At 33.9% G+C, this 13,154-nt stretch overlaps 1 protein-coding gene across 1 annotated transcript; it reads left to right on the top strand.

Annotated features, from left to right (window-relative positions):
* Nucleotides 1–1,150: 1,150 nt before the first annotated feature.
* Nucleotides 1,151–7,807, top strand: LOC132286156 (plastidic ATP/ADP-transporter-like). Its single transcript, XM_059788424.1, has 5 exons — nucleotides 1,151–2,246; nucleotides 5,552–5,806; nucleotides 6,227–6,370; nucleotides 6,468–6,815; nucleotides 7,133–7,807. The coding sequence occupies exons 1-5, from the start codon at nucleotides 1,485–1,487 to the stop codon at nucleotides 7,484–7,486; spliced, it is 1,863 nt and encodes a 620-aa protein (XP_059644407.1). The 5' UTR covers nucleotides 1,151–1,484; the 3' UTR covers nucleotides 7,487–7,807.
* Nucleotides 7,808–13,154: the final 5,347 nt, after the last annotated feature.

A 13,154-nucleotide genomic window follows, 5' to 3' on the forward strand; every position in this document is an offset into this window, starting at 1 on the left:
TCACAAAAACACACTTACGCAAACAGAACACCAAAAAAATAATACAGAAAAAACATTAAAAGTAAAAAAGGAAATAATAATAATAATAATAATAATATAAGGAATGGGGCTTTTTTTAATAATTATTATTAATATCACATTTATATACTCTATCGTTACATTTATATATTCACACACCAATTTATTGTTAAATTTATTTAGACATTTTAAGATAAATATGCATTGGATTGTTATCAACATCAACTAACCTGATTTTGTTGGAATTTCAACTTAAATTCAAATAATTGAGCGTAACTCATATGAGATAATTTGAGTTAAAAGCTAAGTTTGTGAAGATTTTATATTTCAAGTTAAAAATGTTTGTCACACATGTGACATAATTAAAGATGATTGAATTGAAAGAAGAAGAAAAAAAGTCAGAAAGATATGCAAATCTCTCGTGCTCATTAATGCATAATATCATTCAAATAATATTAAAGGCAATACATAATATTTGAGTTAATTGTTCATGCTACGAATATTACTGTATTTATTTATTTTTTTAATTGGCACTTTTTTGAGCATAAAATTTAATGTACGCCTTATATCATCGTTTGATCATATTAAAATGAACGCATTATAAAAATATTATATTAAAATAATATAAAAGTTAAATGAATTTTGTTAATTACTTATGATATTTTAAGAGATCACAATTCATATATTTCACAATTCATATATAAAAACAATCTCTTCAACCTCACACATGCTAATTCCATTTAACTTGACCCATTTTTTATTTTATTTTTGCTTAGGTTTAAAAAAAAAGAAATTAGCAAAAGACAAAATGTCCCCAGATCAACACCACACGTCAGAAATCGAGGGTTGAGTACTTCCAATACTCAAGTGAAAAAAAAATCTCAAGTGCATTTTGGCCATTTACCATACCAGGGCATTTTGTGCAAGAGACACACACATGTATCCATCATGTGACTACCTTCACTCTTGGGGAAGATCCTTTCGCCACACCCTTTAATTTTCTTGACTATTTCTTTAACAACACCACTGACCACACTTTTACCTTACATTTGTATTTAATTCCGTACTTATCTCAAAAACTTAATTTCCAAACATCATTGTTTTTACAATGAACCGAAAGTTCAACCATTTGCTTACCCATTAATTGAGAGCTTTTTCAGAGTGATTACTGAAACTTCAAAAACAAAGAATTTCCTTTCATATTTCTTCTAATACCAATTTTAAAATTTCGATATCTTATTGTCACTTATCTTTCCCAGCCCTTAAAAGGGCTTTGGTTCTGCACTGATATATATATATAGAAAAGATATTTGTATCTACAACATAACCCCTCTCAGAGAACAATCGCCTCCTCTCCACCTTATCCCTCTCTGTCTCTCTCTGATGCTCTCTCAAAAATCTTATCTTTGGGTTTCTTGAGAGCGTTAGTTTGAGAGAGAGAGAGAGAGAGAGAGAGAGAGAGAGTCATGGAGGCTGTTCTACAAACAAAAGGGCTTCTTTCTCTTCCTTCAAATCCCCAACTCAGGGCTTTCAATCGACCCCAAAGTGGACTCAGGAACAGATTCATCACCTTGAAACCCAAAAATCTTGGTGGGTTCTCTCTATCTGTCAATGGGTTTCAAAAATTTCATGGGTTTGTCACAAAACCTCATGAGATTGGCCAAAAGAAGAGAAGTTTTCATATTTGCAGGGCTGAGGCTGCCGCAGCAGCTGATGGGCAGCCACTATTTGGAGAAAAGGAGTCACCCAAGTTTTTGGGTATTGAGCTTGTAACCCTCAAGAAGATTGTACCTCTTGGGTTGATGTTCTTTTGCATACTCTTCAATTACACAATCCTTAGGGACACCAAAGATGTTTTGGTTGTGACAGCTAAAGGATCTAGTGCTGAGATTATACCATTCTTGAAAACTTGGGTGAATTTGCCCATGGCTATTGGGTTCATGCTGTGGTACACCAAACTGTCTAATGTGTTGTCAAAGCAGGCCCTCTTTTATACTGTTATAGTCCCCTTTATAGCCTTTTTTGGGGCATTTGGGTTTCTCTTGTATCCTCTCAGCAATTATTTTCACCCAACAGCTCTTGCTGATAAGCTCCTTGCAACGCTTGGACCAAGGTTCCTAGGCCCTCTTGCAATAATGAGGATATGGAGTTTCTGTTTGTTCTATGTCATGGCTGAGCTTTGGGGAAGTGTGGTCATCTCTGTGTTGTTTTGGGGGTTTGCCAATCAGGTAAAATTCTGTCATCTAGAATATAATCTGTTTCTCTTTTTAATTTAGCTGCCTGCTTTGTTTTTTGAAGTTTTGATTTTCTGAGATTCTGATTCTGATTTTGCTTCAAGAACTTTTCTGTTTGATTCTTGATCCTTTAAAATTGAATTAATGGTTTCCGGATTCGTGATAGTTTTGCTGCTTAAAGATATTCAAGCACCTATGGTATCCGTATCTGCGATGGTAAAAGTTGGATCTGTCATTGGTTGAATGGTAATATTATATGACTAGTCTATTTGGTTGGGTTGTGAATTTTTTTTCTTTCTAAATGAAATAATGTGTGTTAAGGGCATTATGTTTGGGGATTGGTTCATGCTTTTGCTAACTTTAGCATCTCTATGTATTATGTGTGGTGCATGTATATTTTTGTTGAACTTCTGGTTTGAGATTCTCGGGATTGTTGTGTGGATTGTTTCGCTTATGTAAATTTTGTTTTTGATGCAGATGCTAGATCTTGTTAATACATTACAGTGTGATTGTTATAGGTGATGTATGTATTTGGCTCATGAATTCTGTTGCTTGCTAAAATTTTAAAGCGAAAGTGCTTGCACGTTTTCTTGTTCAAAACAATTTTGATGTTATGTTGTGTAGAGTCTGCTCAAAGACTAGGGGCTTTTGTAAATCTTAAAATGGGATATAGGATGTTCTGCCTGGCTCTAAAGTTCAATCAATTTGATTGGCTTGATGTTTATTTCTGATTAGGGAGATAATTTAATTCATCGTTATTATAAATGATTTTCGAAGTCATTATTTGCTTTGTCTGATTTTTCTAACTAAGGTTCTAAATGAGGGAAAAATACTGGTTGTATTTTTGTTTTGTTTTGTTTTTATTTTTTATTTTATCTAAGTGGGCCTTCCCTTTAATAGGAATGATTAAATAAATTTCTTTCTAATTATTGGTTCTTCACTATGACGTGGCACTTTTTTGTACCCTAATAAACTCAATATGGTAGAATACCTGGTTATCTGTTGCTGAGTGTCCTACACTCCAATTATTTTCTCCATGTGTAACTAATAGTTGGTTAAGTTGGGGCACTTTTTATATTGTTTTATTTTCCTGATTGATTTGAGCTGAAAGTATTTAATTGTATCTTCTATTGTGTGTCCCCTTGCTCCCTTCTTACCTCACGATTTTGGAAAGTATAATCATGGTGTCTGATTTTCATAGAAAGCAAGCAGGGAATAATATTATCAGGATTTACATTTCTGTCATAATTTTGAATTTGGAAATTGTGGTTAGGGTTGGACAGTGGTATTTCCTTTAAAATACGGAAGAGCCCGCTTTTTGTACCTCAAAAATGTGCTAAAGAACAAAAAAACTATTTCTTCTTGCTATGCAACCTATTCTCAAAAACTTATTACTTTCTTTCTTCGTTGGCAAAAACAAATGCATTGTTTAATATAGAAAATTGACAATAACACATATGCCTTTTGTCTTTGGGTTGAGGTATTATGAAGTTGGTGTTCCTTATGTTTCTGTGCAAAAGTCATACTCCTGTCCATGTCTACAAATTATTTGTCATCATCTTTTCATTTTAATTATAATTTTTGCATGTTGTGCAGTGTAAAATTTTATGTTAGCAGCAAGGGTCTTTACCTCTAGTAGCCAGATTACAAAAATTAATTTGTTCCATCATTACCTTAAGATGATTTGTACACTGAGAGAATTTATTATTTGAAAGTTTTGGTTGACTTTTTGTATGGTTCACTCTATTTGTATTAGTAATATCTCTTACTGAAAGGTGGCTGTATTCTCTATCATATCATGTATGCATCTAAGTAAATGGGTATTACTCAGTAGTCAGTACTGATATTGCTACGTGGGGTGTTGGATGATACCTTATATGTAGTTGTTGCAGTATGTAACTATATCATAAGTACACCTCCCATATTGGTTTAAAAAATTAACGTCAGCACTGCATGTGGGGTGCACTCGAAGTCTCGAACTTTGTTTAGCTTGAGAACTAAGTTTTCTGCTTTATTGCCAAGAAAGCAGAGGAAAAAGAAATAGTTGAATATTTAAGGGAAAAGTATATTTATACTTATCAAAAAAAAGAAAAAGGAAAAGTATATTTATGCCGAGTTGCAACATTGTCACTAGGCATAGCCTGCTTGTGGGGCCCACCATGATTTCTGGGCCCACAAACATGCTGTACCTGGTTGCAATGTTGTGACTCGGCACAAATAGCATGGCTCATATTAAAATTGTTTTGAATTGGGGCGTTATCACGAGATTCCTATTTTTTTCTTTAATTTCTTATTTTATTTTATTTTTTGGTTCCTTCTGTTGTCTTGGGAATCAAATGTAGCACGTGAAGATTTACCAATTAAATACATAATAGGAGAGATAACTTGTAGTAGAAAAGAGTGGAAAAAGAGAATTCAAGAAAATGATTGAGAAGTGATACTGGATGCTTGCGGAAAATGTTGATGAAACTTGCATTAAGCATAAAGATGCATTTAATTTGTTTAATGGCTGTTTTACTAAGATATTGAACTGATGTTGTCAACGTTGGAATGGAGTTGTGTAGCTATACAATCAGGATACACATGGTTATACTGCTGACATTGTCCAATAGAGATTCAGGTTCGGACATGTAGAAATCCGATAGCTCAAATGTATTATAACTATTGACCTGGGCGGGATTTTTGGGATCTAAATTCTAATAAGCATATGAGGGACCCAAAATGGCAATAATGGCTATATAGTTTCTGATTCCTCTGGTTCTGGCATATTAATAACAACATGCAGCGTCATGGACGAACTAGTTTAGTTTATCAAACTGAAGATATTTTTATCTGTATGTTTGCTTTTCTTTTTGGTTCTTTTTCTTCAGTTTCCCGTCTTTTATTTCTAGTATTATTAGATGTTGGAATGTTCAAGTTGTTTGAAAATATAAAAACAAAGTTAGGATTAGGATAAGACATAGTTATCATTACGTGTCCATGGTTCTTGCCAACGGTATGATGTTACCACTCTAGTCCACGGAAGTCTTCCAATTTCTCAAGACTTTAAAGTCTTTATTCTATATCGTTTTTTTCTAAAGTAAATGTTGACTTCAATCCCCATCCTAATGTCTTTGCAACTAGACTGGGAAAGATTGTGAGTTCTTTTATATTTGTTTGGTCTACAATTCTTTTCGTGCTAATGTTAGTAGTTCATAGAATATTCTATAATCTAGTTTTGAAAATATGTTTTTTGAAATTTCCCAATAAAATGAAGTGGTTGGTGCTGCAATTAATTATTGTTACATGAGATATTGCAGATAACCACTGTGGAGGAAGCCAAAAGGTTCTACCCTCTTTTCGGACTTGGAGCCAATGTTGCCCTTATTTTCTCAGGTCGGACAGTGAAATATTTCTCTAATTTGAGAAAACATTTGGGTCCTGGAGTTGATGGATGGGCCGTCTCCCTGAAAGCGATGATGAGCATTGTGGTGCTGATGGGGCTTATGATCTGTTTTCTTTATTGGTGGGTGAATAGGTTTGTCCCTCTTCCAACTCGTAGTAGGAAGAAGAAGGTAATCTTCAACTAGAAGACTCTCTCTCTTGCTTTATCATGCCATCTTTATGTTCATCTGGGGCCAAAAAATTGATTTGAAATCGCTTCTGTGTATTTCTTTACTATGGTACACTTGACACTCCGTCTTCATTAGATACTGTGAAGACAAAATTGAAAATTTATTGAACAGAGCATTGTCACTTCTAATATGAACCGTCTTCCACTTTATTATGGAATACTGGCTTTTATCATGTTTTGCCACTGACTGCTTGACACAAAAATATAATAGTGACTTATCAACGAGAAAAAAAAAAAAAAAAAAAATTTTAGATAAAATTATTACCCTATATAAGGTATTCAGTAAGTCCAGTCTTGTCATTAGGCAGTTTAAGTTTTTTTGAGTAATAGTTTTCATAACAGAGCACTGTTCCTTTGGCAGGAGAAGCCGAAAATGGGGACAATGGAGAGCTTAAAATTCTTGGTGTCTTCAAGATACATCAGAGATCTTGCCACTTTGGTGGTGGCATATGGTATTAGCATCAACCTTGTTGAGGTTACATGGAAATCAAAGCTCAAAGCTCAGGTAAAGTAAATAAGGCTTTTATAACATATTCTCATCTGAAATTTTCTATTATTATAACTTGCTTTCTCTCTCCTCTCCCTCTCACTATATTGTGTAGTTTCCAAGTCCGAATGAATACTCTTCTTTCATGGGTGACTTCTCGACTGCTACTGGAATTGCAACTTTTACAATGATGCTTCTTAGCCAGTGGATATTTGACAAATATGGTTGGGGAGTTGCAGCCAAGATCACACCCACAGTCCTGCTCCTTACAGGAGTTGGTTTCTTTTCTCTAATTTTGTTTGGCGGCCCACTTGCACCTATTATTGGGCAGCTTGGGATGACACCACTTCTAGCAGCTGTGTATGTGGGTGCAATGCAAAATATTTTCAGCAAGAGTGCCAAATACAGCTTATTTGATCCTTGCAAAGAAATGGCTTATATTCCTTTGGATGAGGACACCAAGGTTCGACTCTTTACTGACCTTAAATTAATTGAAAAAAAAGAATCTTTACTTACCATGTAAGGTTATGAATATTCCTTCTGTCATTTCAGGCATGCTTAAATTGATTTTTATTTATTTTTGAAATGCTAGATTATCCAAGTAAAGAAGCTTTACTTAGATAAGGAATAAATATTTTCCAAAGTAGTTTGAATGCAGAAAGAATCATTAAAATTCTTGGGATATCACGGAATCTAAAATCCACATTTCACTTGCTTTCCTTTTCGAGGTTCCATCGTCTTTTTCTTCAATTGAACTTAGTCCCCAACATCTTGTGTTAGGTTAAAGGGAAGGCAGCCATTGATGTTGTGTGCAACCCGTTGGGGAAGTCTGGTGGAGCTTTGATCCAGCAGTTTATGATCTTAACCTTTGGGTCACTAGCAAACTCAACTCCTTACCTTGGAGGGATACTTCTGGTAATTGTTCTTGCATGGTTAGCGGCGGCCAAGTCCTTGGATGGTCAGTTCACTGCAATGCGTCGAGAGGAAGAGCTCGAGAAGGAGATGGAAAGAGCATCTGTGAAAATCCCAGTTGTGGCTGAAAATGAAGGTGGGAATGGTTCTCTTGGGAGTGGGTCGGCACTAGGGGGCTCGTCCAGCAGTTCATCTGAAACCTCAACTCCCCGCAATATATGAATATTGTTCCAATACTCACGAGACAGGAAGAATAAGCCAAGGGGCAAGCGATATTGTCAGGTGATCTGTTGGTTGTAGGAATATATATATTTTTTTTCTTTCCTATTTATAGAAGTAATTAGAACCTGTTGGTTGTAGGGTTTTTTCAATTTATAGAAATAACTGGAACGAATGTGGGGCATATGGAAGACTTTTTAGTCGCGTCTTACTCCACTTCTTCATAGTTTTAATTTAATTTAATTTAATTTGACTTTGCAGAATTTGCTTTGGTCTTAAGTTGATGGATTTTGCTAAGTTATTGAAATTTTTTGACTTTATTCATACTGGTAGAGATTGAAGATGATGTTACTGGTGAAATTAAATAATGATTGGTTTTAATATTGTGTGCATGATTTATATATGTAAAGCTGAGAGGTTTATTTTATAAAATAGGTATTAGAGTAGTTTTAGTTAATTGGAGAGAATGTTAGATGACTAAGAAAAATCTTTATGTTCATGAAAGAAGCATAGTTGAAGTGCAGATGTTTTAGATGGAATAATTTAGAAAAAAAACGCATTTGAAGTATAACCTATTGAAGATAAAATACTAGAAAATTTATTAAATTAATATAGTTTAATTACATAGTGGAGAAGTGGAATGCCAAAATTTGCAAGATTGTTGAGGAAAATCTGAGAGCCTAAGCTTTTATGAAGTTATAGAATGTTGAAGCCGAACCTGTAGAGATGATCCGAGTATTTTGAGAAAGATTTTGTTCAGCTGATAATTTATTCCATAGCTCTTGAACATTTTAAATCTCTGGTCATGCTTATTTTTAATCGCTGATAATTTAGAAATGAATGCATTTGGTTATGATGATGAATGCTTTCAGGCTATGTCTTTCTTATGATTAGAGCCTGTTCTGTTGTGACACTGATTTATGTTGGGTGCACTGATAAAAAAAAGTTTGGTACTAATGTGAAAATGCAGGTTTCTGACAGCTATTTTATGTAAATAATGTCAAAAATTAGGATTACTGCTTAGACTATAATGTCACTGATTTATATTTGGATAATACTTGTTTACTCTCCATTGAACACAAAAATTCTTTCTTCTTATCATTATTTTTTTGTTGCAATACTTGTTTACTCTCTTGTGAGTAGGAAATTCTTATTTTACTGGTGGGTGGCAAAAATAAGAAATGTTAGGACACTTTTTCATGTTTGATTTTATTACTCACGGAATAAGCCAAATAATAATAATAATAATAATAAAAAAATAAAAAAATCTAAACCGTCACTTGGATTTAGTCATAATTGATTACACATGACTCTGATCCGAAATTCACATCAAATCATGATTCTGATCCTAAATTCACATCAAATCATGGGATCTGGTTAATTTGTAACTAAAACAATTCTAAAAAATTAAGAAAATAAAAAATTATTTTTTAAAATTTATAAAGAGATCATTTTTATAATTAGTTTTCAAAAAATCAAACTGAACAATCAACGGTCTAATGACATATAAGTATCAATCTCTTAAAGAGGGATCAGGTTCAAATATCATAAGAGAGAAGAGTGTCTACCAGCTAAAAAAAATAAAAAAAATGAAGTGAACAAAATTTTTTTTATATAATTTTTTATTTTATAATTTTCTGAAAATAAAAAACTGTTCAAAGTTCCAAATCAAGCACTCTAATGCCATTTTCATTTCAGTTTTCATTATCAATAGAAATCTTTAGAAGTTTTCTGAAAACTTCTCACAAATGGACAGGCGGTGTTCGATAAGCATGTATTTCGGCCATGGAAGTTTTGGCTTAGACTCATGCCATCTGTCAAATCTGCCGAAGCATGGGTTTTTGCAACAACCTAGTTTTTTTTTTTTTTTGGGATAATTAATGAGTTTATTAAAAAAGAGACAGAGTACAAGTTTCCTCTATCTCAAGTATTTAGAAGGTGATTTTGGAATATCTAGAAGGTGGGTGTGAGAGAGGGATAAAGATTTAGAAGATTTGAGATCTAAAATGTCATGGGTCTAGAATTTGGGTCGTAATTCGGGTCTAGGGTTTGGGTTGTAGTGTCTGAAATACACAATTGAGGGGATAGAAGAGAAATTGAATGGAGAAAAGAGAGCAAGGGTTGTCGGTGATGGCGGTGGGATGAGGTTGATATGTATAGAGAGAGATGGTGGCAACGGTTGGTGGAGGTGGTGCCGGATGAAGAAGGCGCCGGAGGTGGAAGGTGATAGCGGCGGTGGAAGCTTTCTTCCTCTTGCCGCTGAGCTAATCAAGGGTTAAATGGAGAGGAAAGAGAATTAAACAAGAGAGAAGAACGAGGCGGAGAGAGGACAAAATGAAAATTTAAAAATGGTGAGGGTAATATTTTAATTTGAAATGATTTTTATAGGGTGTGTTTGGTAGGGTTGATTGGAGGGATAGGGAGAGAAAAAAAAAAAGAGGATAGTGTGAAAGTGTGTTTGGGTGGGTTAAGTTGAGAGAAAAGAGATCCCTATCTTATCCCTTATATGCTTTCACTCCCAATTTGAGAAGATAGAGAGAGAAATAATAGTAGAGTAAGTTATAAATTATTAATACCAAAAATGCCCTCTACAAATCAACATATAGAAAAGTAATTTAATTTATGTCTCAATATGCTCAGTAGAATGCAAGGATGTATGACCATGCTAAAAGTTATTAAAAATTTTAGGATGGGAAGGGATTGAGTCGGATAGGTATAACATATACAACAAAAATAAAATTTTCACATGCATATAAAAAATGTAAAAAACTGCTTTTACCTTCAACCATGTTGAATGGTTCATCTTAGCCTTGTGATACTTTTTCTTTTTCTTTTTCATTTTTATTTTTTAATTTTGTTTTTACCTATGGAATTGAACAATAAAAAAGAAACAAGATTTTGGAAATGGATAATGTATGAAGTCGTTATGAAAGGGTATGACAGTAATTTGGTCATTATCGTTTCTTTTCTTTCCTCTTTCCTACCTTATCCAAATAAGAATAACTATCATTTCTTTTCTTTTTTCCCCTATCTATCCAAACACGAATAGAAATTATTATTATCATTTTTTTTCTTTTCTTTTCTCTCCTAACTAATACTACCATTTTTTTTCTTTTCTTTTCTCTCCTAACTAATACTACCATTTTTTTTTCTTTTCTCCCCTATTTATCCAAACACACCCTTAGTTAAAATATTATTAAACCAAATGAGGGTATAAAGGATATTTCATAGTATTAGGGAGTTAAGAGTAATATAAACTTAAATTAGTAGAAGTCAATGTAATTTACCCTTGTTTTTTTATATTTTAATTTTATGTATACTAATAATAAACCGACTCAACTAAATAAAATAAAATTGGATGGCCCACGTTGAACTCACCCCCCTCCCCCCTTTTTGTCAAGTTGAAAAACAAAATGAATAAATAAAAAGGTCAAAACATGATGGAGGTGTTATTAACTATCAAAATGAGGCATTTTCCCTTATTTATTATAAAAAATTTTAAAAGAGTTTTTCTTGATTTAGTTCAGAAACCTCCTAACTTATTTTATAATAATATTATACTACACTTTAGACAATTAATTGATAGGAATATTTATTTTATATTTAATAGTTGAGTTATTTATTTTATAATTATTACAAGAAATATAAAAGGGAAAAAAAGAATATTTGAGGAGGCCTTGGTGGAATTAATCGATAAAAGAAATAAAAAAATGCAGTGAAAAAGAATAAAAAAAGAAAAAAAAAAATAAAGGTAAAGGGTAAAAAATCCGCTCAAACTATACTCTCCCTTCCAAGAATTCCCTTGAACTTTTATTTTTATGGTTAACCCCCTAAACTTTTTTTTTTTTTTTTTCACCAAAAACCCCGACCTTCACTATTCCGACTATATAGTAACGGCACGTTGCCACGTGATCAACCCATTTATTCAAAAAGACATGATTGCCTTTTAAAAATACACAATGGTCACGTCATCAGTTTATTTCAGCAAAACAATCATCTCATCTCTACCTGGGCATCTTTCAAATTAACGTCTCTGTATCTTGACTCTCTTCTCAAAAGTCCAGTAAATTCCATCCCTCTTGCTTCCAATTTTTCTTTCTCAACCCTGATTGCTAGTTTCTACCACGTAGAGTTAAAGGGAGAGGATCCCAATCCCTAAGTCTTCTCATCTAGTCACAACCATGGAAGAAGAAGAAGATGTCTCAAACCCTAATCAAAACTTCACTTCCTGATAGCCATACCCAAGTTATAAAGTTCTATAGCATAAGTAGCTACCTCATTCCCAGATTTACACACTAACGTACACTCCAATTATCAATGATAAGAAAATGGGTTTATGAAATTACTCCCCAAAATCCTATAATTTTATGATTTTCAGCCTCTTAAAGGGGTTTGTCATACCCAAGTTGATGAGTTCATTCATCCAACAAAAAACCATCAAAATTCAACCAATTCTTTCATTTGGGTCTCTCAATTGCTCTAAAATCTTCAATTTTTGTGAGTATTTCGTATAGCTTTAATCGGTGATCCATACTGTTACAATGGACGATCCAAATGATGCATTGGTGAGTCAACTGGGAGAGAGCATCAGGGACATTTCTGGGCTACCCGAGTGCCGACACACCTTGAAGAAGATGTATGGAAATTTGGTTCAGAGGGTGAAGCTATTAACTTATCGAAAACAAAAAGAGTGAAGCTATTGAGCCCTCTGTTTGAGGATTGAACGACGGCGACGAAGAGCTTGGCGATGATGAGGTCCAAGGACTCGAATCATTAAGGGTTGCTTTGAATTCAGCTAAAGAGCTTATTTGATCACACCAACCCATCAAAGAAAATAAACCCATGCATACCACACCAACCTATCATCACCTCCAATTGTCCAAACAAAACGTTTTTGCCCAATTCTTCAAACCCAACAACTTAGGACCGCTCAATCATGACGGTGTCAGTTTCCGAAGATTCATATAGAAACAATAGCCATGGATGCTTGGAGAGGACAAGCAGCAATGACAATAGCAAAATACAGAGCTTCGCTCCATCAATGATTTAATTGAGGTTGATTTTGTAACTAATTTAGTTTGATTTGATCAATCAGGTGCGGAGAATGGCAGTTGTCGTTGGTCGTGGGCTGGTCGGTGAAGTCGGCTGCCGGAGGTTGCTATTGGTCGGTTATATCATCGGTTGCCGGAGAATAACATTGTATAGAATACAGAGAGTGTAAAGAGAGAGGGAGTTCTGTACATATGGCGCTAAAATAAGGGAGTGTTAGGTGGCGATTGTGATAAGGTGATGTGTCGCACTGCTATTAGGGGTTGAGATTGCATTTAACACATCATGAAAAATAGCTTCTAAATCATTAAAATTGCTTTTAAAAGTAAAGTGTAAATTTGTAATTTAATATTTGTGGTAACCTCCGGTAGGACAAATTTTTATTTTGTCCTCAAACTACACTTTTTTTAAAGTTTAGGGGCTGATATTTTAGTTGAAGAGGGTTTTATGTTTTTGGCCAATAGTTTGAGGGGGTTATTTGCTCTTTACCCAAAAATTAATGATGTTAAAAGAGGTCAAGAGCTACGAGCTCTTCATAATTTACCAATGAAATAATAATTCATTTCACCTTTGCTAATTTTAAGAAACTATCCCGATCCATTAATTACTTATGGAGAGTTGA

This window comes from Cornus florida, unplaced genomic scaffold (genome assembly GCF_030987335.1).
Source record: "Cornus florida cultivar Cherokee Brave unplaced genomic scaffold, ASM3098733v1 CherokeeBrave_3.0.0_Hap2_Chr11, whole genome shotgun sequence".
Lineage (NCBI taxonomy): Eukaryota > Viridiplantae > Streptophyta > Magnoliopsida > Cornales > Cornaceae > Cornus > Cornus florida.